General features: G+C 37.7%; 1 protein-coding gene across 3 annotated transcripts in view; it reads left to right on the top strand.

Annotated features, from left to right (window-relative positions):
* LOC141435822 (protein Fe65 homolog) overlaps positions 1 to 23,255 on the top strand; it is a 110,683-nt gene that overhangs the window by 71,926 nt on the left and 15,502 nt on the right. For all 3 annotated transcript variants that reach the window (XM_074098650.1, XM_074098651.1, XM_074098652.1), the window contains exons 3-5: positions 5,740 to 5,878; positions 20,405 to 20,443; positions 22,893 to 23,104. In XM_074098650.1, coding sequence (XP_073954751.1) covers positions 5,740 to 5,878; positions 20,405 to 20,443; positions 22,893 to 23,104 — 390 coding nt within the window. The remainder of the gene's footprint in view (positions 1 to 5,739; positions 5,879 to 20,404; positions 20,444 to 22,892; positions 23,105 to 23,255) is intronic.

Raw genomic sequence — 23,255 nt, 5'->3', positions numbered from 1 at the left:
CTCATTGGTTAAGGTCCTACGCTGCGATGACAGCAACATCGATTGGTTCCAATTCCGAAAATAAACAATTAACCGTTTTTAAGCCCAATACGCTGTCGCAAACTGGAAGCGAACTATTTGCGGGTCGGTATTCATAGAGCGCCGTTAATTTTTTATCGTCCGCACGGGTTCTATCGATCGTCGACAAACACAAACAAACGGGATAAAGTTAACCCTATTTATACCTACCACCGTGACGATATAAAAATATTTAGATAAAGCTAGATTACACGATACCAGCTACTCTTAAGTTGTACTTGGATGACAGTAGCTCGGCATACGTCGGTTAGGTACTGTCATGCTAGCTGCTTGCAAGATTTTTAGGCTAGGGTCCAAAGAAATGCACACAATTGATTTGCAACTTACTCAAATAAAAGAAACCTAGTTCCAAACTAAGCTAAGCTTCCACTATGGATGCTATGCCATTTCCTGATCAATTACTTTTTATAAATTTCATAACCTAATACCGTTGCTTACATGGTCTGATGACGTTAGGTTATGTTAAAAAAATAGTAGATAATTGTAATGCTGTCAAATGAATGTTCATCTCCTCGTATGGTAACCGTTTTGGACAGGCAGAGAGACACATGTAACACACATTGAATCATAAAGGAAAACAAGAATTACATAACCACGCATTATAAACATTACTTCGATTAACGTGGTCATTTTATAAGTATAGTCCAACACGCTAACACGCAGCGCAGTATATATAAATAAACAAACTTAACAAATATCAAAACATCATTAACAAAAGCCATACGAATTCCACCGTTAATCCCGCCACGCCCGAAAGTAGTTCGGAAATTCATTATTTAGCATTTTCTGAAACGGCCATTACTGGGCGGAAGTGGGCCGTTACATTAAGCGCGTGTGGACGCGGCTTTATGCGCTGATTGGGGCTTTGGGACAGGGTTGCCATATCAACATTTTAAAAAGTCCCGACTACAACTTTTTATAACCTGTACAATCGTCAGAGGCTACTTCATTATACTATTACTATACTACACTACTACCACCACTACCACTATCACTATCTCTTTCAAAATCAAAACGTTAATTCTGCAAGTAGGCCTCAAAGGGCTCTTTTGTATGTCACCTTTTTATAGTATCAATGCTTCCGGAAAAATGATGCCCCAAAAATATTATAAAACTCAATTATAGATTAAATGTTAATATTAAGTAAACTAGGTCCGCCCGGATTGCTACCACCATCCTCCTCGCTAATCCTGCCGTGAAACAGCAGTGCTTGCACTGTTGTGTTTTGGCGTGGAGAGTAAGACAGCCGGTGAAATTACTGGCACTTGAGGTATCCCATGTTAGGCCTCTAGGTTGGCAACGCATCTGCAATACCCCTGGTGGTGCAGATGTTTATGGGCGGTGGTGATCTCTTACCATCAGGAGACCCACTTGCTCGTTTGCCATCCTGTCAAATAAAAAACTAAAACTAAAAGCCTTTGCTTTGTAGTTTTAGTTTAGTTAGACGTTGGCGAAATTTTCTGCCACAGGCGAGGAGACTGGCCGCATTACTTCTCTGAACTGCTATTTGCCATTGCTGTTTTGGTGCCATTTGTCTCAAAAGCAAGCGCCGCAAACTTATAATAGCGTGTTGAGTAGATGTCTTCAAAATCCACTAAGACGAAAATCAGAACAATACAATATTAGCTAGACAAAGTGGTCAGGAAGTTCACTCGCACCCTACCACAAGACTAAATCCAAAAAACTTGAAATCGCAAATAAAAACAAGAATTCTTTGGAGAATTCCAGACGACTGGTAACCCTACTTAGTGACAGGGCGGCTTCTAGTTGAGGTGATCAAATCATAACTAATTTAAGTGTGTAACTTATAAATGGATCATACAGAATAATTTGTTCGTATTGCTTAGATACTTTTTAACGCGGTTACCAAATTATATTACTTATATTATTTTTGGCATGTTTGCTATTTATTCATATATTATGCTACCTTTCATATTCTTATTTTTGTATACAAGAATGTTGCTTGGTCTTCCCTTATAATAGCGTGTTTTAATGTAAAATGACGAAACCAATGCTAATGTAGGAAGTTATTGATAATTCCAAAAAACTTAAATCTAAAAACAAGATATTCTGGTCTAATCTATTGAGGTGATCTTTAAGTGTGTAACTTCATAGTGAATTAAGAGACTTAATAATACTTAAATTATTTTGCTTAGCTATCATAAGTAGTATACAATTTGCCCCTCCTTTGGCTTGATCCCTTTCTGAATTATAATTACCTGATATCAATCGAAAAAAGTAAGCCTGATATTCACGAAACCGCTGAACCGATTTACTTCAATGAAATTCGGTTTAAAATAGTTTGAGACTTTAGAAGATAGTTCCAGCGGAGTAGGCAAAAGCTAGTTGTATGCAAATCTTCCAGAGATTTTTTATCGATTTCTCAAATTTTACCTATCTTACTTTTAGTTTTTATCGATATCTATCTTCTTCTATAAATCGATATCGAGTTTTTTTCGATTGAATCAAATGAGTCAATCTCAAAATCAGTTTAGCGATTATAATTTTATTCAAATTATAAAGTCTGTATAATTGCTTTTTTGGCCACTATACCTATACCTAAGCTAAAATTTAAACTCCGGTAGACCTGAGTGCAAACGCAACATCAAAATCTTATAAAACCGGTGTTGCCAGCATTCTACCAACCCCCATATTTATTTTTATTACATTAACAGCTCTATATAAAGCTTGTACACGACATTACCACCCCCATAACACTCGGGGGTTACTCTAACGCCCTGTTAACATTTATGGGCCGGATCAGGGGGTACTTTGTAGTTTTGGGTTGGCAATATCGCGGCCGCCAATGGTTTTTGGGGAAGAGGGAGAAGGTGATATATTTTCAGAGAAAAAGTTATGCGTAAATTAAAAAGGAAAGAAGGAAGGGATTATTTTACTTGCCAAAATTTTGCACAACAAGAAATATAAATTACAACTTAAAACGATAAGACAATCTTAAATAATCTTATACGGTGTTAATTAACTAACTGAAAACTCAGACACCTCATAAATATTTGTTCATTTTAAGTTAGATGATTGCTTTTTTTCGAATGTGTGAATGAAGTGTTTTGCTAAATCAGTATATTAGTAATTCTACTTGATTTCTCACTATACCGTAAACTGCTTCAACTTTGCCCTCTGGCCCCAACATTGCCCAAGTTGATTTAGAGTCGATAACTTAGCACTCTTATAGGTTTTAAACTTTTATCTACACGGGAATTATTATTACGGGGGGATAAAAGTATTAAAACCTAAAGGGTGCTAAGTTATCGACTCTAAATCGAATCAGGCAATGTCGGGGCCAGAGGGCAAAGTTGAAGCAGTTTACGGTACCTATATCTTACACTCCTACTTTGTATTCGACAGTTGCGCTTCGACGTTTTTAGAAGAAAAAGAAACTGACAGCAAAATGGCTACTAAATTATCTAAATAGTATGCAGGAGATTCACGCTATGTCATCGTTCATCCACCATTACCTCTCATATTTCGTTTTCTAATATTTTTTACCGTACAACGGCAAAACGGGCAAAACCTACTAGACACTGGCAAATTTTTCCTCCAATGGACAGAGCCATATTTTTTTAAACAAATTAAAACAAATAGTATGCACATAGTATGCACAAATAGTGTGCTCGCTAAAACATTTAATTGGCAAACATTTAATGCATTCCAAAAATACAACGGGATGCGAGTATGTTTTACGGGATGACCGTAAAAGTAACAAATTTGGAGTTTTTTTTTATTCGACTGGATGGCAAACGAGCAAGTTGAAATAAACGTGTTGGTGATTTGGTGTTGCAGATGTTTATGGGCGGTGGCGATCTCTTTATCATCAGGAGACCCACTTGCTCGTTTGAAAAAAAAAACATACAAAAAGACTTGCATTTACTTTTAGACTGGACACAATAAAAAAGGGATTTAAAAACACAAACACAACTGTCTTAAAACTGGGGTATTGTTAGAACTGTAATATTTATGTCATATTTCGTACACAGTTTGTCAATAAATAAATTATATTCTATTCTATTAAATTTAAAGTTCAAAACCCAAGTTGGAGTTGTTCCGAGCATCCCAAAATCCCAGACATCGTGTTAATATTAAATCCAACAGCACCATTGAAAATAGGATATTATAACGACCAAATAAATTAAGCGAGGCACTTGCGAGGCCTCCCAGGGACGCAGTTGAAGCCCTACGACCGCCGAAGCCTCCGTGTCACTCGATGTTACTAATTTGCACGCGTGACGACGAAAATAGTTGCCAGCAAATACCAGGCGTTGTAATATTCGTTTCAAAATACCTTTGAACTTTTTCTTTCGATAAATATCAAAGTCAAAGTCAAAACATGATAATGAGTGTTGTATGTTTTTTAGGTTTGAAAAGGATCCATATACCCATATTGAAAGTACGAATGTAATATATTGTCAGAATTATCGCTTCTCATAAGTAACTCTTTTCCTCTGAATCCAATGCGTGTTCAGAATTGGGATTTCCCAATTTTTGACAACATGTAATAAATCGAAAACCATTTAGAGAAATAGGCTTTGTGAAGCGTTTTCAGAAATCAGATTCCAAAAATGTGATAAACTGAATTAAATAAACAAAATTTAAGTAATGACCCTCATTTGACCTCTGCAGTGCCCCGTCACAAAGGCAGTTATAAAGCAGGTCTACACTCTTAAGCGAATTGACAGTTTTGAAATGTTGCTGTTTTGTTTATAATAAAAAAGAGCGAAAAAGATAGAACTTTAATCACATGATGCGCACCCGGCTTTAAACAGTTGTCATTTATCGTAAAGTCCGAAATGTATACGAGTATTTCCAATGTATTTTTACAACTTAAATGATTAAATTACGTCGTTACAAGTAAATACAAAAGAATTTAAATATCAGATTTTAATAAAAATATCTATTAACTATCACACCATTAAACAAACATAGGAATGATCGAAGCTAAAAGAAGAGAAATAAACAAAACTATTTGTCATGGTTCATTTAAGACCCTAAGCCGTGCTTGAATTGTCAAATTGTAATGCCACAGATAATGTTACGTACGACCTGAATTTTTCAAGGCAATGGAACGTGGCTGTCTGACTGTGGCGTCATCCAGCGTATTTCGTAAAAAAAAATATAAAAAATTAAATACTCATCCAAATTCAAAATCAATGAAAATGGTATCTTAAAATATCCTATTCTTTCCAAAAATAAAATAAAAACTATAGGTTATTTTTTTTGGTGCATTCCAATTGTTATAAAACAAGCCTAACCTAACCTATAGTTTTCTATAGGATGACCATTAAAATTTTCAGAAAAATTAAGGTTTCAGTGGGAAAAAAATTATGACAAACGATGATTCGGACAAAAATTAGGTACGGTATGACTAGCGAAGAGTACCTATGCGAACTTTGGCGCTCCCGTTTGAAAATTATTCTAATTATTCTCTATTCATTTCGTGTCTTTTACACTTCATTCTCGTGTACAAAAAAAAATGTTTATTTCAGATCTTAAGAATCCATAATCATACTATCATAAAATTATGAAATGTTATTAAATATCTTGTTGTATATGCACCCGTGAACATTAAACGTTAATCTTGGTATTTACCTAACAACTCCCTAATTTCCTTCAAGTATGTCTAACACCCTTTTTTCTTGTCAACAGAGAATGGTCTACTCTCGTACGAGAACCCAAACTACCACTTGGACCCCTCGCGTCTGGAGTCCGCCCTCTACAGCGACCTTTACGATATGCGCGACGACAAAATGCCGGACGAATACGACGCCTATCTCGACAACCGGAGGTAAGAACCTTTTTCTTGAAGAGCAGGAGGAGAAAGGGATGCGTCCCACAAGATAGATAATTTTGTCTAATTTCACTTTCATAACGTTCACAACATATAATAATAACGAAGACCAATTGGTATACCATTTACTTTGTATACTGGTATCAAATTCAAACTCTGTAACCGGCCCATCAAGTATTCTCGCACATGAATTTTGACAAACTGTGAAGCGAGTCCGGATTTGAACACACGATCCTCTACTTGAGAGGACATAGGTGAAACTACCAGGCTATCACGCAAACCTGCGAAGTAATTCAATGGCGTGTGTGAAGTTCCCAATCCGCACTGGGCTCGCATGGGAACTACGGCCCAAGCCCTCTCATTCTGGGAGGAGACCTGTGCCCAGCAGTGGGGCGTATAGAGGCTGGGATAATGAAGTGAGTCGGTATGTAGTCCGTTCAGCTCGTAGTGTAAGGCGGACTATAGTTACAAGCTTTTATTTTTTAGTTTCACCTGTCCCCGTTGTCTGTCTGTCTGTCGATCTGTCTCTCTGTAATCAAATCTTGCAAGTTAAATTCGACCAACTTCCAGTAGTCGGATTGACTTGAAATTGGGCATACTTATGTAAATTGCGTGACAATACCTACAATAATCTGGTAGTGACATCCGGGTAGTCGCAGGACGGAACTCTTCAACGGTTAATAGCAGCGACTTGAAATTAGGTATGCGAATGTAGTTTGGGTGACAATGCAAGTAAAGTCAACAAATAGTACAGTCAGCAAAAAAAAACTTGTATTAAAAATGAAATTTTTACCAAAAACCTTTTTCTGGATCAGACGCACCAAACTTTTAAAGCGCTGTAGAGATTGCAACTCGTTAAATGATGACGGTCCTTAACGTCAATAAACATGGCTCCTAGTTTTATATCGTTAATCATACCGACACAACTTTACGCATCTGTGCGACGATCAAACGGGGCATTTGCTTAGAAACGCGACAAGCCGCGAAAACGTGATGCTTTTAAATGGGGTGATATTTTACAAATATTTCTCTCTCCTTTTTTCTGTTGGATACTCCTAAAAGAGCAGGTGGGTTACTACGAAATTCGAAAATTGAAGTTCGTATCACACCGTCTCTCTCGCTCTTGTATTAAATATTATTGCCGTCAGCGGGACGATAAGATACGTAGTTCGAATTTAGTATAGGGCCAGTCGTGGTCACGTAGATAGCACGTCGAAAAATTCCAACGCCAGTACCACTACCATGAGTTTACAGTGACCGTATTGGATACCGACGGCGTAAATTATTTGTATGGAGAATTGTACAGCGCCTCTACAAATAATTTACGCCGTCGCTATCCAATACGGTCACTGTAAACTCATGGTAGTGGTACGTACAGTTGTCCCTGGCAGTCACTTCTCTGGCGCAAGTGTTGAGAGGAGTATTTGTTAGAGGTTTTATCTGGTCAGTCCAGCGCATAGGAGAACGTCCTTTCATCTTTAGAGCTCGTTCTAGTAACCCTAAAAATCAGTCGGGTAAGCAGCAATGTAAATCAAAATTAAATTATGACAATGTAAAGCTAGGTCATTCACATTCACACGGCTACGGTGGTGATGAAAGCGGTATTTTTTTTTTAGGTTTAGTTAGATTAAGTCCTTGAGGTAGATTTCGATTTATTATTTTGTGTATGAAATTATGTTGCCAATTTTTTTTAATTGGCTGCTCTTTGACTTTGCCTTCAAGCGGCGGTAAAAAAGGGCGAATGGTGAAAATTGCAAACCCGGTCGGGAACCACTTGTTAGGGGGGCGTGCCGCTGTTAAATATTATAATTATGTAATAAATAATAAAAATAAATAAATAAATATCACGGGACAATTCACACCAATTGACCTAGTTCCAAAGTAAGCTTAGCAAAGCTTGTGTTATGGTACTAAGCAACGGATAAATATAATTATATAGATACATACTTAAATACATAGTAAACACCCAAGACCCGAGAACAAACATTCGTATTTTTCATACAAATATCTACCCGACACGGGAATCGAACCCGGGACCTCAAGCTTCGTAGTCAGGTTCTCTAACCACTAGGCCATCTGGTCGTCTAATAATATAAAGAACCATGTTATTTTTACCCGACTGCAAGGAGAGGTATTTTTATTTATTCAGACAGTATAGGTACTGTCACCAAAGTTGAGGTCATGTCATGTATAAGTAATGCCAGCGGGATTAGGATTCACTCATTCATTTCGTGAATTCTCCTTTTATGCAATCAGTTTTTCATGTACCTACCTAGCCGGTGTGTCATTCACTTCAACTCTCCTAGCACCACCTATAACATCCATTATTGTTAGAATTATCACCTACTAGCTCTTGCCGGCGGCTTCGCCCGCGTCGAATTCGGTTATCGCGCTGTTCCCTCGGGAACTGCATTTTTCCGGGATAAAAAGTAGCCTATGTCACTCTCTGGCCCATAGACTATCTCTATGCCAAAAATCACGTTGATCCGTCGCTCCGTTTCGACGTGAAAGACGGACAAACATAGTAGTAGTATGGATTGTTAGTAAATTTTGATAGGTCTTTCCCAATAGGCATCGGAGCCCTGCGATTTGTTCGATTACCTACAGCTGGCACATACTAAGTTAATACCGTGACGTTGTGCGGCCGGTAGAGTAGACTGACGTCCCTTGCGTAACAGTGCAGTGCAGTGACCCCTGCGCTGCGCCGCGCAGTTGCATCGATCGTCTCCACTGCGTGCCGAATCAGTGCTCTTGTTTGGAATGCAACCTTTGCAATCTTTTTTAACCCCCAACGCAAAAAGAGGGGTGTTATAAGAAAATACAAACTGAGACATGGATGCACAGAAAAACCAGAAAAAGAGACCAGCGCTGGGAATCGAACCCAGGTCCTCAGCAATCCGTGCTGCGTGCTATAACCCCTACACCACCGCTGGACAGGAATCTAGACACGAATTTTTCCTATGCATACATATCTCAGGTTGCTTATTTCTACTACGCTACTTATTATTACTTACTATTACTTGTTATTTTACTTGTTATTTTCGATATGGTTTCACGGGATACCCGTAAAAGTAACAAATTTGGAGTTGAAATAAAAAATACAAAAAGACTCCAAGAAACCAATCATAGGGTGTTATAAGTTTAACCGCTGTGTGTCTGTGGCACCGTAGCTCTTAAACGGGTGGACCGATTTGAATGTGGCTTTCTTTATTTGAAAGCAGGTTTTCCAACGATGATTCTTAGACACGTTTTATCAAATACAATGCAATGGTGGCAACACGATGAGCTGATGCTGCAGCCAGGATATCCAGCACACTAGAACACTTTATAAAAAATAATAGCACATATGTCGTGTTTGGAATTTTGGATTTCTTTTGATCAGTATTGGATACTACATACAATGCAATGGTGGCAACACGATGAGCTGATGCTGCAGCAAGGATATCCAGCACACCAGTATACTCTTGGAAAAATAATCCCACCAAAAACATTCTGTAAAAAACTAGCCAAGTCTCGATGGAGCTGCTTGTTTATCTCTAAAAAGTAATGAAATCTAGACAAAGTCGTGCCAAGTCTAAGGTTCCTTACTGCGATTTCTTTATTATTATAGTTAATGTTGTGTGACTTGGCCGTTGACTTGTACCCACTCACGTATAAAGAATGTTGAGTCTTAAGTCTTATCCAGTAAATGTTAAGACTCAATACGCGGACAATATAAAAAATATTACTAGGTACTTATATACTAAATTAACTTAAGCCTAATCGTGCGGGAAATCAGCATAGTCCCCGCGGGATAGGGATAAACGAATTCTTCGCAGATGAAGTCGCGAGCAACAGCTAGGTAGTCCATAATTATTATTTACTTTTAAGTTGTCTTTTTCGGCGGCGTTTTTTTTTCAGGCGTTTTTTTATGTATCATCATCATCATCATCCCAGCCTATATACGTCCCACTGCTGGGCACAGGCCTCCTCTCAGAACAAGAGGGCTTGGGCCATAGTTCCCACGCGGGCCCAGTGCGGATTGGGAACTTCGCACGCACCATTGAATCGCTTCGCAGGTTTGTGCAGGTTTCCTCACGATGTTTTCCTTCACCGCAAAGCTCGTGGTAAATTTCAAATGTAATTCCGCACATGAATTTCGAAAAACTCAGAGGTGCGAGCCGGGGTTCGAACCCACGACCCTCTGCTTGAGAGGCGATAGGTCAAACCACTAGGCCACCACGGCTTTTTTTATCTATACTATTTTATAATTACATTTACCCAGAAGAAAACAGGGGCCACGAAGATTCATTGGTAAAACGAATACTAATATGATTCTTTATAACATTCCTTGTATAAAAAATGGTTTTATTAACACAACATAACACAATACGAATACTTTTCATTCAATTCAATGTATTCAGATGAGAACGCAAACGTATTTTCGATTTAATTTTACTAATTTATAAAAGTCAAGTGGCCCGTATTTTTTGACTAAGTAGCATAAAACAGTGAACCTTGACGAAGTTTTTCGATCATATCGGTATCAATGCTTTTGACAGCTAGAACTAGAAGTATATAAGCACAATACACACATACTTATCCCAATTCAATAATTAGCCTTTGTTTTGTACGAATAAAAAGAGACGGCATAGCATTTGTCCGTAACATAAAATTTAACAATTAGTGGTGAATCAGGCCCTAAATGTAAAAACAAAACCTGCGTTCTATAGGCTCCTTTGTTTCAAATAATATTAATAACGTGGATTAAAAATAATAATACAAAAAGATTTGAATTTGTGACGGATCTGGGACAAACCATACGAAAGGGTAAGTAAGTCTCTCTTCTAAGTTGCTCGCTACACTCGTGACAGAGTGTTCGTGATCGTTTGTTGACCCTTCGTGACGACTTTCTTGGGAAATACTACCAGCATGAAGTGAACAGTTTCATTTAGTTTCGTTAGACACACACACACACACGCAGACACGCACGCACGCACGCACACACGCACGCACGCACACACACACACACACACACACACACACACACACACACACACACACACACACACACACACACACACACACACACACACACACACACACACACACACACACACACACACACACACACACACACACACACACACACACAGGATAGATGACCTAATATGTGTACTTCTACGAGGCTTATTTGTTACTCTCTATATTGATTAGTTACTATTATTATAAAATACTGTTACTTATAATATCGAGAATAAGTAATACGTGTTAAAAATTGTTGGAGGAGCTGAGCGTCCTCACACAGGCTTTTTAGCCTAAAGGGACGTCCCAGGTACTGTAAATCTACTTACTTAAACATGAAATAAAGATATTTAGATTTTTAGATTTTTTGAACCTGGAGTGTTAGAGAAGCGTGAGATAAAATATCTCTTCAGATAAAACTCCTTAGAGTTAGTTTACACAAGCTTTGCCATACGTTATCACTGTCGATATCACGTAAAAAAATTTGGATTCGAGTTGTTACATCATCACGCTACTGAAAACCACACAAGTTATATCATAAGGATCCGCTTTTCCGTTTTACATCAGAAGCACAAAAAATGAATAAAAAGCAGCTTACCACGACTTATTTCTTAATACTCCAAATGTCAACAGTTCAACGTAAGCCATATTTTATTTAAACCGCTACCATGGCTGGATTCGCTTGGCGGTCGAAAGCGCCGACTTAATGGCCCCACACGAGACGGAACTACATCCGCTGCGAGCGATAATAATGTTGTATGGCGAGGCCCAAGGTGGAAGAGGAGGCGATAAGCGGAAGCGTTTTTTGTTATTGCTTTGATAAAAAAAATTGTTTATCACAATGACCAAACCGTTACTAAACAATGAATATACAATAAAAATGATCCTTTTGTGTAAAGTAAGTACCTACCTAACTGATGATATTGTGGTATGTACTTAAAAGGTACGGGTACTTGCTATTACAAAGCTTTAGTTCTTATTTTTATTTTACAAAAGACAGATATTTCACCACAGGGTTTACTAATGTAGCTGTAGCGTATTACTATCTAACAACAGAGTTAAATTAAAAAATAGATATAACTTTCTAGGGTAACAATAATTCACAAGATTACAATTTGAATGTAGCCAGCTAGTCTTGCAATGACTACTTACAGCACTTAACTGAAATTTCGTTCACTGACATTTCTCTTGTATTATTTGCTTTACATCCCAATTTAACGAGTTTCAAATGCTTGCCACATTGTAATGATCTCAATTGAGTTGTAATATGTATAAGTTTAAACTTTGCTACCCGCTCATCGCTTATGCCTCGCGCCTCTAATAACCCGCCGTAATGCGGTACGTGACGTATTCGCTTGCACTCGGCGCCCCGTCTCCGCAAGCTTCGTTACATTTGAACTTTTATAGCGCACAGTGTACAACAAGATTAGTTCGAAATTTCTTTCCGTTCACTGCCCGCCAGGTTTATTTTTACGATATTTTTGACGTGAGATAAAGTTTCATTTTAATTAAAATATTTGACACGTATTTAAGTCAACTAAGTATTTTTTTAAATTTCGTATGAAATATATCTACAAATATTGAGGAGTTGATTTTTCTCCAAAAAGTAAGGATACAGGCGTACAAAATAAAAAATTTAACACACTTGTAAAATGTTTAGCAGAAAAATGGCAAAGATATTGGAAAAACAACACAATATTCTGTTTTTAAGAATTTCGTTATTTTCTCTCTGTGTACATGTATGTTTTCTTATCGCTTACTATTTGTGGTGTACAATAAAGAGTCATTGTATTGTATTGTAACTTCGATAAAATTTGATATTGACACTGACTGACATACAATACACACATCTTTTTATTTTAATGTCCAGTCAACTAAGTTAATATGAAAAAGACTAATTTATCAATTATTTTAGCGTGATTAGCGCAATGGCCTAAAACGCCTTTAAATTCCCTTTAATACGAGCAATCGCAACAGCAGTTTAAATTTATACCCTATTAGAGTCGAGCGGCGTCGTAAAAATGTGAAATTAATGTTGTTTGTTCGGAGTTAGTTCAGAAATACGATCCATCGGTTCGGTTGAATCGAAATGTAACTGGATGTTACAAATAGTTTTATATCGCCTTAAATGTTAGATTCAAGATGATTTTATTTTAGAGATTTCATAATTTATCAGGGTACTGCGACACTACAGCATTTAAGACTCCTCTATTGCATTTAAGAAAAAAACTGTTTGATAGTAAAAGTAAACCTCTGTTAAATTTTATTTTAAATTTTTTATTGTACCTTCTTATTATAACAAATGAGAAAGTGAGTGAAGAGGTACGTTTGTTTGCATCTTGTGATTAAATTTGATACGGGGATAGTTTGAGACCTTGAACCTTTAAGGACATAGGACAGTTTTTATTTTAGAAAATTGTATAGTTCCCGTAGCAGCATTGGTAAAATTAACACGTTTCAGGATAAAACGGATGTACAAACACAAATTAGTTTTAGAAAACCATCTCTACTGTCCAGTTGCAGTGTAACCATTTAAAAAAACCAGCCAAGAGCATGTCGGACACGCCCGAAATAGGGATCCGTAGCTATTACGAAAAAAATAAGTAATATTTTTCTAAGTATTTCGTATTTTGTCCGGAATATTCCAAGTTTAAGTATATTTTATACCTTAGGCTTGCTCTACTTTTAATAATTGTAAAGAAAAATTAACCGTTTCCTTGTTAGTTTGATATACTTACCATCCAGAATTTTTTTAAAAAAATCCACCCACCGGTTTAGATTCTAGAGGGGGGGGGACGCCTGATTTTAATGAAAATCTGCACTTTATAGTTGAATATTTTGCAAACACATCGCTGAATCGAAAAATTGTTTTTGCAACCCCCTAGTGGTTGAATTTTTGATTGTACCATTTTTTCGGCATAGTTTACATATATATTCGTGCAAAATTACAGCTCTCTAGCATTGATAATCCCTGAGCAAAGCCGCGGACCGACAGACAGACAGACAGACATAGTGAAAAGGGTTCCGTTTTTGCCATTTTGGCTACGGAACCCTAAAAAACTTGGTTATACCGCAACAAAACATGTGAAATCAATTTACAAAATAAGAAGGTGAGGTTTATCTCTGCTTAGTGGATCATTTTCATAGGCTATTAAAAAAGGCTATGAACTTTTTATTTTTCAAAACTGTAATTTTCTCACAGACATATCGTTTAAATCGTCCGACAACCACAGGATTGCCAGCAAAAAAGGCACAAACCACAATACTTACCGCAATTTCTATCCCGAGATATCCTATTTTGATTTGAATCACGTCCCAGACTCATCCCAGATGCACTCCTGCTTCTCTGGACAATTGCAATTCTGGATGCATTGACTGATAGGTATGTAGAGGTAGTATGTATTCAGGTAATTTCTGCATAGATATGGCTGCGTCTGTTTTGCCGTAAGATAAGGAATATTTGTCTATTTTACAAGGTAAGGGCACAGGCTGCATTCTCGATCCAGATATCTAATGGACTACAATTTTTCTATACTAACCGCATATTTGTACATGAGAATTGTGTTATGATATATTTTATATTTTGTGTCCGACTGTATGTAGGTAGGTACATATCAGCGTGTATTTTTGATACTACCTCAAACTTACTTTACGAGTACATAGATAAGATGTTTTTTCTTTTCTCAAAAAAAAAAGACGTGATGTCACGCCCCCCCCCCCCCAACTCCCCTCCTGAACTTTGACGCGCTTCGTCTTTAGCATTTTTTGTTTGATTGACAAAAGAAAAAATAAGTGTCCTATGTTTTCCAATTATCTAAGTAGCGGACTAAATTGAATGATACTTTGAATGATACCCAATTGGACCTAGATGTTGGTAAACGAGTCATCATCATCATATCAGCCATAGGAAGTCCACTGTTGGACACAGACCTCCCCCATAGACCTCCAGTTGCTTCGGTTGGAAGCGGCTTGCATCTACTGTGAACCCGCGGCTTTAACCAGGTCATCCATCCATCTCGTTGATGGATGTCCTCCACTCGAGAACCTCGGCCCCAGCGACCATCTGTTCTCCATGCTACATGGCCTACCCAACGGTTGCCTAAGCAAATGCTAAACGATAAAGTCGAATAGTCTCAAAACTGTCACAAAATTACTCTAAAGTAAAATTGGGGGATATCAGTTGGACCCTAACCAATATGACTTACCCACCAAAAGTAAACGTTTCAACGTACACCAAACCCAATTTCAAGATTCCACGTCCGATACAGCTCCAATAATACCCACTCTTTTAACAAGAATAAGTGTCGGATTTAAAAAAGGAAATGGCTAGTTTCATCTTGCATCGCGCTCGATCGTTCGTGTTCTTTCACGCCGACAGTAAATCCTTTAGTTTTCAGCGAACACTTGCATTACTTCGAGTACGACGGCGTGTGGTTCAAATTGAGGCGCCAAGCGGATTCCAAGTGTAAAAACTTGTAGATTGAAAAGTTAGAGTACGTACCAACGTACAGAGTCTCAGTAAAGAGTTGTCAATTTATAGCCTGTACATGTGTACGTTTATATGTATGTACGTAAACTCTTTGTGACATAGTGATTTGTAACATAACAACGGCGAAATACATGATATACTTGTAATAGTAGATAAAGGCAATTAACTATCCAGTCAACTTGATAAATGTGAGATTTTTTTGCGAATACAGACACAAAAATGACCCAAATAAATAGTTTAATTTATGTACAGTTGACGCCCAAACATAAGTATTCACTTTTCTATGCAACTAGTATGAAAGACAAACATAAGTTAGGGAACCGACGGTACTATGCAAGATAAAAAATAAATACTTAAATGAATATTAACATCTACTTAAATCACTACCACAAAGATAAATAATAATATTACAAATTAAATATTAAACAGTGAGACTCAAAAAACTAAAAATTTCAAACAATAATTACATGCAATGAATAATTTAATAATAGAATGGCAGCTGACTTCAACATTCACTGATAGAAATGACTCCTCACCTGATTAAAACCCGCTCGCGCTTCTCACTTGAACACTTGGCTAAGTTTTCAATTTTTCAAGCAGAATAAAACTAGAAACACTCACGTACTCTTTTGTGTCTAGTGTTGGGAATGGATTCCGATTTTCCCAACATTTTCTGGTAGGTACGCCCAGTACGTGTTTTTCCGTTTAAAAACTTGAACACTTCTACTTAAACTTTTCTGTTAAAACAAGGGGGAGTTTCAAACTAAACTTTCTTGTGGACAGGCGTTGAAAATGAAGATTTTGCAGCTAGGTTACGAGGTCATAACAGGCTCAAAATCAACAATAGCAAGAAATATTTTTGAAAAATACCTACGTACACATTTTGGATATTATTATGTTGTGTTCTGTAAAAAAAAAGACATCACTAAAGGAATCAATATAAATGACGATAAAAATGCGGGTAGTTGTGCGCCGGTGTTAGTTTCGTCGGGCAGTCGCGCGAGCAGAGCGGCGGCGCGTAGTGTGCGTGTTGCGGCAGCCGCCGAGTCGCGTGCTCCTGAGAAGAAGGGCTACGAAATAGCCCGAAACATGTCGAGCTAAACTCGGTTAGAGACGTGAGTTATCCGTTACAATATCATTTAATATCACTAAAGGAGCTAAAAAATCGCCCGTTTCATTTTCGACTCCAAAGCAAAAGATACGCTGGCAGGAAAGGTTTAATGGTAGGTACTGAGCTTAATTAACAGTACCTGGGCGACCGAGCTTCGCTCGGGCTAAAACTCCAAACCACTAGTTTTCCCAGAGATAAGACCAAGGATCTTCAAATTTCGTTAAAATCGTTAGAGCCGTTTCCGAGATTCCCGATATATATAAATACTAGCTTTTGCCCGCGGCTTCGCCGGCGTGGAATTCGGTTATTGCATGGTGTTCCCTCGGGAACTGTGCATTTTTCCGGGATAAAAAGTAGCCTATGTCACTCTCACATAAACTATCAATCTATACCAAAAATCACGTCGATCCGTCGCTCCGTTTCGACGTGAAAAACGGACAAACATACAAAAACACACAAAAATACAAATACACACACTTTCGCATTTATGAATATTAGTATGGGTACAAGATAAAAAAGAATTTTGAAATTCGGCCCACAATTGGCGGAGTTATCCCGTAACAGATATAAAAAAACATACACTCGAATTGAAAACCTCCTCCTTTTTTGAAGTCGGTTGAAAATAAATATATAAATGAAACCAAGAGGCACACCCAGCAACTAATAATACAGAAATAACCGGAAAAGCGATAAGTAGGTATTTACAGACTGCAATCCAAACAACACCCTTCCCTTTCTTCGACCACAAACATTTCCTATATACATTTTCTATTTACCTGGAAAACCATTGGAAAAGGTGTTTTCTCTAGAGAGAGGTTACTTTTACCACCGCGTTGGTTCCGTCGTAAAACGCATGTATTCACTTGTGACTGAATGAATACAGTAATGAATTTAAATTTGAATGCCTCTGAGTTTATGGCTTACCTTTGCCCACAGTTTTGCTTGTAAGTAGAACCGTTCCGTAGTTGCAGCATAGATTTTACAAAAAAGTTGATGACATCGCCAATCAACAAATAAGTTCCTAGTTCCGAAAATATTTAACAAGATTGAGTGGCTAAGAAAAGGAAACCAGTGTAGCATAAGAATGGTTAAAAATACTCTCAAAAGGATTCTTTTGCAAAAACTGCCTTAGGGTACATTTTTGCAAAAGCATCCACATCTATGTATATGTTGTAACTTTTATTTTGTTTTTGTATTTGGATGCATGTTTAAACAAATAGGTAGTTACATATAATTAAATTGTAACGAGCGCGTTCTCGCCAACAAACTGTAATATCAGTTTGGCGAGTGGATATGTACAGTAAGCAAGTGTATGTAATACCTATGAGAAATAAATTAAAAAAAAACCGACAAAACAATAGGTACAATACAATAACTCTTTATTGCATACCAACACAGTACCTAAGCAGTACAGAAAACGGAGGTAGGTATATACATAGGGATTACCGACGTACTTTTATATAAAGCTGTCAAAACATGATTTTCCCGTAGAATTTGTAAGGCAATAGCTCAAAGCTCAACCAACTCAACCGACTATTTATTGGTTTTAAAACGATAACAATCTAATCAATCCCAATCTATGCAATCCTTATTATTTATTTACTCAATTGTTTGACAAACCGAATTGTGGAAGAATTTTTAAGATCTTGCTAAATTAGGGATATATTGTCTATTTCATAAAATAAAGCCAAAATCAAATTACGACAAGTCACTAGAGTAAAACAGCGCATTTATGGTTTTAGTACCTATTCAATAGAATTGCTGTAACTTAGGAAAATGGTAGATATATCAAGAACTTAAACATTAAAAGTCTCCAAAAATTAACAAAACTTGAGGCAAAGCGGGATGTTAACAAATTTACAGCCAGTGAACCTGTTTTAAGTCCATCGACCTCAAAATTCCCAAGTTTTGGGGGAATTAAGCAAATTACCTATAGGCCCACGGACAGCGCAGAATTTGGCACAATTAGTATTCTTATAGGCCATGAAGAACCCTAATTTAGAGGGAATGCGGCAAGTTCGGCCACGGATGGAGTGCTAAGTGCCAAGTGGCCAAGTTTGGGCCAAGAACGGCGTTAAAAGGGCATGTGGTTTGTTGGAGAAAAAACATAAAACGTCTGAAAGTTGGTAAAATATTGACACTGGGAGAGCTGTGGGTAAATTAAAAGTTTTTATATGCGCTGTATTTTTTTATTTAGCGACCTTGTCTGTATCTAGTTTCTCTAAATATAAAAATGAACCCTTGTGATCCTTAGTCACGTCGTAACTTGAGAACGAACGACTTTATCGATTTCATATTTTTTTTTTGTTTTCTAATTTTTGTAGAAGGTTAATACGGTAAAAAAAATTAAGAATATGCACAGAACTTTTTTTAAAAGGCAGCGGTCGTCGCAGTGTAGTCAAAACTTTAAGGTAATTTTATCAATTAACAGTAAGTGGTCGCACACTAAGTCCCGAAATATAATATTAGTTATGACTTAAGAAATTTCTGCAATCATAAAATCATTTTTTAACCGGAGATTTGACAGCTGATTATAATGTCGCGTAACTAACATTACTACTGCGTCCTCCCCAAAAAGTGGCAAATTTAAGATACCTAATTATCGCGGCTGGTATTTAAATACATATAATTTTAAAGCTCTCCAGTAAAATTGTGTCTCTATTAAGGCATTAGCCACTGTTGGTTAGGTACGCGACATTGCAGTATCATCGTCGATTGGTTATTGTTATACTTGATGCAACTTACACTTTCTTACAATAATCTTTACTTTAACAAGAGATATAACGTGACTAAGCCTAGCACGGCGGTCTTAATATTATCTTTGATTCGGCACACAAACGAACAATAACGGTGTGTTCATAAATATGTATGTGTGCTTTAATTATTTCGATCTTGTTTGCACTGCTCCAGTTTTACTTTCGAGTGTATTTTGAAACTACTTAAATTATAAAATTGTTTTTTTTTACAAAAATGTAGTTTTGTCCGCTTTATTTCTGGAACTAGTAGACTCATGACGACGGCCACTGCAATGTTGCCGAAACGTCGAGGTAAATGTTACTCGTGTGTGTTAGCGTGATAAGTCCCGTTGGTGGTATTTGGACTATGAGTGAAAATCACGAAAATTTAAAAAGTTATGTTGTGTTTCGTCGTAGAGAGTACGACAGCCGGTGAAATTACTGGCACTTGAGGTATCCCATCTTAGGAGTCTAGGTTACCATCAGGAGACCCACTTGCTCGTTTGCCATCCAATCGAATAAAAAAAGAGTATTAATTTAATGTGACAAATTAATCATACCTATCGTTTTTAGTCATAATCACTCTGTTAAGTACCTACCTAACTTAAACTTCAACAGTCTGTACCTGTGTAGTCGGTTACTAGGAGTTTGAGTTTGTCACTATTTTGTATGGGGTCCCGACTGTTGATATACCTACTGATATGTGAATTAGTCTCTGCGTAGGTTAGGTACTACCCTATACCCCCTTGTTGGGAAAGAGGTGTGACTGTAGAGTCATTCACGATGACGCGTGCCGGGGTTTTTATGACAATGTCAGTGTAATTAAGATTTGTTTTTGGAGTCTGTTTGTGTTTTCTATTTCAACTCCAAATTTTGTTAGTTTTACGGTCATCCCGTAAAATCCATATCGAAAATACAAACTGAAACATAGATGCACAGAAAAACCAGAAAAAGAGACAAACAGCAGGTGTAGGGGTATGGCACGCAGCACGGAAAGCTGAGGACCTGGGTTCGATTCCCAGCGCTGGTCTCTTTTTCTGGTTTTTCTGTGCATCTATGTTTCAGTTTGTATTTTAGAAATGTCAGTAATGTCTAATTTTGACAAAATCACGCGTCTTCGTGGATGGCACTAGGTATAATATGTATGTATAAGTACCTAATTGATTGTTTTTCTTTTGTTTCAGAGTGGAAGACGAGGCGGCGTCACCTGTAACTAAATCGAAGTAAGTACCTTTTGATAATATTGTAGGAAATCAGTGTAGGGAGGTACCTACCCACATCCGTGAGGTGCTCTTTAAGAGACAAGCAGTTTCTCGTAAATGCCAGCTCAGTGCTTATTGTAGCACCGCCTTGGGAAATTTCGCGGTGATACCTATAATTAATACATACTTACTATAGGCAATGCTGTAGGTAAAGTGTAACACGAAGTTCCCAAACTTATTTCATCTAACACCCTCTTTGAAAATTCGTCATTTTGTAGCGCGCCATTTTTTTTTCTCACCTTATAATCTCAATAACATATTAGTCTCGCCTAATGAAGGTACAAAGGTGATTTTTTTTTCTCGCGTTATTGCCCACTTTGGGAAAGACTGGTGTAACACGTTCAACTATAGTAGGTAGATTTTTAGTTTTGTGATCGTATCCACGATCATGTCTAATAAGGCTCCTGGAGTTTTTGGCATAATATCACTTCGTCTAAAAAGCAGCTGGTCTAGTAGCAAGTGGTCTAAAAAGCAACGCGTCAACCTGTTCGTGACGGGAACTTGATTAAACATAGGTTAGGTTAGAGTTGCGTCAAGGCGCGAAACGCCTCAGCCACGCGGAATAGGAGCTCCGCAGAAGAACTCCGTCGACTTTGATTCATAGAAATTACTATGACCAGAAACCGACGTTCGGGCAACTTTATAGACTACTTGCTACTTAGACCAGCTGCTTTTTAGATGAAGTATATTAACTCAAGTTTTTTACATCGAATGTTTTTTACATGAAACGTTACGTTTGAAAACACTAACCGACTTTTTGCACGTTTGTTAATTCTTCATCAAGTTTTAACCCACGAGTCCGGTTGTAATTGCATAATTACGTTTCGCGAAATTAAACCTGTGTAGGTAATTCGTATTATTCGCTATAATGGCTTTAAGTTCACTTTGTTGTTATAGTTCTTTCGGAGTGTTCGTGCTCGTTTTGTGTTGTTATAGTGCACTTAAATGCAGACGAAGAGGAACAGATACCGGTGGCGGTAATTTATTATTAAAGTTTTTTTTAAAGTTTAGTTTAGTTTTTATTAAAGTTTTTTTAAAGCCGGGGTTTTTTTAATATCCTAAAATATGTCCTCACCCGGGACCCAAACTCTCTCTACACCAAAATGTCATCTAAATCGATTAAGCGGTTTAAGGGTGACGAGCTAACAGACAGACAGACGCACTATCACATTTTATAATATTGAGACTTTGTTGAACAAACGTACCTAGTTATTGTTGATGAAAAAATACAAACCTAATTAGTCTTAGCGTGAGGTTGCTGTCTGATTATTTTTGTTCCTTCTTGCTTTGAGACAGCGTATAATTAGTGAGTCACAGGTATAGTTTATTTGGCTTTGTCTGGTTAAGGCCGACTGCCATACGCTGATGTCACTTTGTGCGTCAACGTTGAGTAAATTCTAGCTCAGTCAAGCTAAAGGCCGCCTTACACATGCTTATACTTCTAAGCATACCAGTACCCGAAATACCAGTATGCCACTAATCTCCTGAGCCCTCGCGTACTTACAAAGGACCAATTAACACTAAGAATAATGGCCGAATGTACTTTATAAGGTACAAATTGTTCATTGAATAAACAATTCTAAGAATTTTGAAATAATATCCAAAATAACAAAGCAAGTCAACCACCTCTAGACTGACTGACTTTGACTTTGACTTTGAACAAAGCAAGTCAACCACCTCTAGGTCTTATAAGCACTAAGTTCGTTAAAAAAAGTTAGGGCTCAGGAGGCTAACATTAAGCATGCTTAATAGTAGCACACGTTCTATACCTACACACATGCTAGTAGGTAGCATTTGCTCAATAGTAGCATGCTTTCGTGCTAGCATGTGTAGCTACTAAAACCTACCTATGAAAACACCAAAAATAACGTGTGCGTATAAGTAATAGGGGAGACGAAAAATTAGCGACATTGACTCGGGAAGGAACTGCACTTAATAACATTTCTATTAATCTTATTGACCAAGCGAGTGCGAAGGGCGAGCGAAATGCCTCCGTTTCAGCTTGGATAAAAATTCGCGTGTCGGTCCGGTCCGGTTGTTTATTTTCTTTTACAGGTCGCATTTTTCAGCCGATTCTCATGAAATTTTGTGCACAGGTTCGATAATTATCATTCATCAGGGTTCTTTATCGTTTGCCCGAATTTTCATTTGCTATAAAGTAATTGATTTCTGAAATAGTATTTTCTTCAGAGTTGATATTAAACTAACCTAACCTAACCTACTGCATTCTAAGATGACATTTAAAAAAATCCTGAAAACAGCACGGTTATACTTATATTTTATGGCAAACGTTGGTATGGCAAGTGAAATTCGGGCAAGTAAGTCTGTCGTCATTCTGACCAAAATGATGGACCGAACTGATGCTTGTAACCGATGTCATGACATTCATTAGACCATCTCCTTCTTCCAGTGAAAAAAGCGGGCTCATCACGCCCCCCCAGAATGGCGGCGAGGAGTCCCCCCCTCCGGAGAAGGAGCGGGCCGACCAGGAGGACAGCGAGAAGCGGCACGCCCCCGTGCCCCACTCCGCGGAGGGGCCAAATGATGACCTCTACGCGATCCCGGTCAAGTTGCGGGCTAAGAAGGAACCTCCGCTGCCGCCGGGGTGGGAGAAGCATGAAGGTGGGTCAATACAAACTTTTTGAGGGTGGTAGACCACTTGTAATGTGCCCAGAGGGTCTATGTTAGTAATTTTTTTAAATTTATTATTAGTCATTAATAGCATATTTTAGGTTTCTAGAATATGCGGAAATGGCCGTACCTACAGGTTATT

Source organism: Choristoneura fumiferana, chromosome 15 (assembly GCF_025370935.1).
Source record: "Choristoneura fumiferana chromosome 15, NRCan_CFum_1, whole genome shotgun sequence".
NCBI classification, from domain to species: Eukaryota; Metazoa; Arthropoda; class Insecta; order Lepidoptera; family Tortricidae; genus Choristoneura; species Choristoneura fumiferana.
The sequence above is the reverse complement of the archived record's forward strand: the minus strand, read 5'-3'. Positions and strand labels throughout refer to the sequence as shown.